General features: G+C 36.7%; 1 protein-coding gene across 1 annotated transcript in view; it reads right to left on the bottom strand.

Moving 5' to 3' along the window:
* LOC130826952 (protein Ycf2-like) overlaps window positions 1-2,500 on the bottom strand; it is a 6,360-nt gene that overhangs the window by 920 nt on the left and 2,940 nt on the right. The window contains exon 1 of the mRNA XM_057692591.1: window positions 1-2,500. This exon is cut by the window's left edge and continues 920 nt beyond it; it is cut by the window's right edge and continues 2,940 nt beyond it. Within this exon, the coding sequence (XP_057548574.1) occupies window positions 1-2,500 (2,500 nt within the window).

Raw genomic sequence — 2,500 nt, 5'->3', positions numbered from 1 at the left:
TTTTTTCATCGGGTCCGGGTAGAGACCAAAGATCTTGAGCGACCGATCCGGCAGAACAACTCAAAAGATAAATAAGTATCGTTAATTTCTTCATGCTCGTTCCAAGTTCGAAGTACCATTTGTACAAATAAGAATCCCCTTCGTTACATGATTTCTTCTTCATATAGATAGATATAGGATCTATAGGGCAATTACTTAGAAGTACATTTTGTGCAACAGCCCTTCCTATCTGATAGAAAAGGATCCCATGATCCTGAACCGATCTTACCTGGGATCGCAAATCCCAAGTTTGTCTATGAAGAGCGGATCGAATTGTATTAGTGTCTAGAATGGATTTCTTCTGTGTAATACTAATCGATAGGGCCTCATTGATAAGTGCTACAAGATCTCGTACATTGGAACCAATGGTTATGGACCCGAATCCATTAGTATGGAACATTTTCTTTTCCAAGTGAAATCCCCTAGTATATGAAAGAGTCAAAAAGTGCTTTCGTTGTTGTGGAATACGAAGCCTTCGTATCTTAATGCATGTATTTAATTGATTCGGGGCTATTAGAGCGGGATCCACTTTTTGCGGAATATGAGTCGAAGCAATAACAAGAATATTTCTAGTAGACCCTTTTTCACAATCCCTGGAGAGATAGTTCACTAATAGACCGAGGGATAAGTAATTCGACTCATTCACATCCAGATCATGAATGTTTGGAATCCATATTATGCAAGGAGACATTGCTTTTGCTAATTCGAATTGAAGGGTGATAGAAAATGGGTCTATTTCCGGCATCATATCCATAGTTAGCAGCTCCAGCTCCGTATCAAGGTCATAATCGATATCGTCACTAGCATCAATATAGTCACTAGCATCAATATCGTCACTAGCACTAGCATAAATATCGTCACTAAGATCAATAAGAGAACCTTTAGGCTTGTTATCCAGGAACTTGTTCAGAAATACCGTAATAAAAGGAACATAGGAGTTTGTCGCTAGGTATTTGACCAAATAGGATCGTCCAGTTCCTATAGAACCTATCACTAAAATACCTCTAGAGGGGGATAGGGCTAATCGGAGCGAAAAGGGTTTTCCATGAGATGGGAAATGAAAACTATTAGCCCCACACGAGGTTTGTGAATAAGTGATTGTCTGATAATGAGCAAGGAATACTCGTCTTTCTGTTAAACAAGATGTATTGAACTCATAATTCATTAGATACTTTTTATGAATGTCAACTAAGTGTCGTAAGTAAATTGCTCCCGGTTGTTCAATCATTTGATAACCAGAGTCATTCTTTGATAAATGATCACTATGAGTCAGACTCAATAGAATTTTATCAATCCTTTTTTCTGTCGTTAAAGTGGAGAACTGAACCAAGAATTCTCTTTCTTCATCATCAATCGAATCACTGCTCGCGACCCAGGATTCTATTTTATCATCAATCCAATCACCGTTCACCCTTTTTCTTTTTCTTATCAATGAATAGATCTCTTTACTTGTATGACTTAGATGTCTCGTATTTCTCGAAAAAGTGATTCGATTGATGGGATTTGGTATGATACTTATGAGATCGATGATATCGATTAGATTAATATTCAAATATTTTTTCTTAGAACGTATTGATTTGAACCCATAAGCGGGACCACTACCCAATAGCATGTTGTCGCCAGAAACAGAACCCCATATTTCTTCTAGGGAATCTCCTAATTGTTCCAAAGCAACCAAAAAGAGATTCTTTAACCAGAAGGAATTCGGTTCCGATGTAGGATACCTATCCAGAAGTTTTCGCAACTCAATCATGTATGATGGAATCATCAAAGATTTGACCTTTTCGAACTCTGTCTGTAACTCACTAGAGGCTCGAAAAACAAAGAGAAGATGTGTACGAACGAGATATCCAGCAAGAAGAAGAAGGAAAAGGATTGAATAGAAGAACTCCCGAACATTTGGCGATCCCAGATGTGTCCATATCAATGGTGACTCATTATTTTGATGAATCGTTTTTTCGTACAGAAGAAGATTATGTAAACACTTACTCGAAATCTCACTTATCAGATTCCATTGTGGAAGATACAAAATTTTCTGAAGAATTCGCCATGATATATCTGATCTGTACATAATATCATGAAGAATAGATAAAAATTTTGGATTGCTACTTAGTATTGACAATAGGTCTGAAAAAGTATCTAAAAATAGAAAATTTAGATATTTGTACCCTGTCGAAGTAAGGAACCATGGCATATATGTTTGGAATAGATTCCATTTTGAGAGAGTTGAAAAAGCACTATCTCGTTGAAAGGCTCTATACATCTGCCCTTTCTCAACGCATTTCTTTAGACAAAGACTCCGTTTTTTCCTCTTTTCCGATAGTAAATATTTCTCAGAACATAGAGTGTAAATCAAACCGAAATTGAGATTGAGATACTGATGCAAGTTCTTCCTTTCTGAATCAGATAGATTCATATTGGAAAGAGGTGGTTTACCATAAGTTCTTTCAAAATGGACTAT

The sequence above is a fragment of the Amaranthus tricolor genome, chromosome 11 (assembly GCF_026212465.1).
Source record: "Amaranthus tricolor cultivar Red isolate AtriRed21 chromosome 11, ASM2621246v1, whole genome shotgun sequence".
NCBI lineage: Eukaryota > Viridiplantae > Streptophyta > Magnoliopsida > Caryophyllales > Amaranthaceae > Amaranthus > Amaranthus tricolor.
This window is presented reverse-complemented; position numbering and strand designations above follow the sequence as displayed.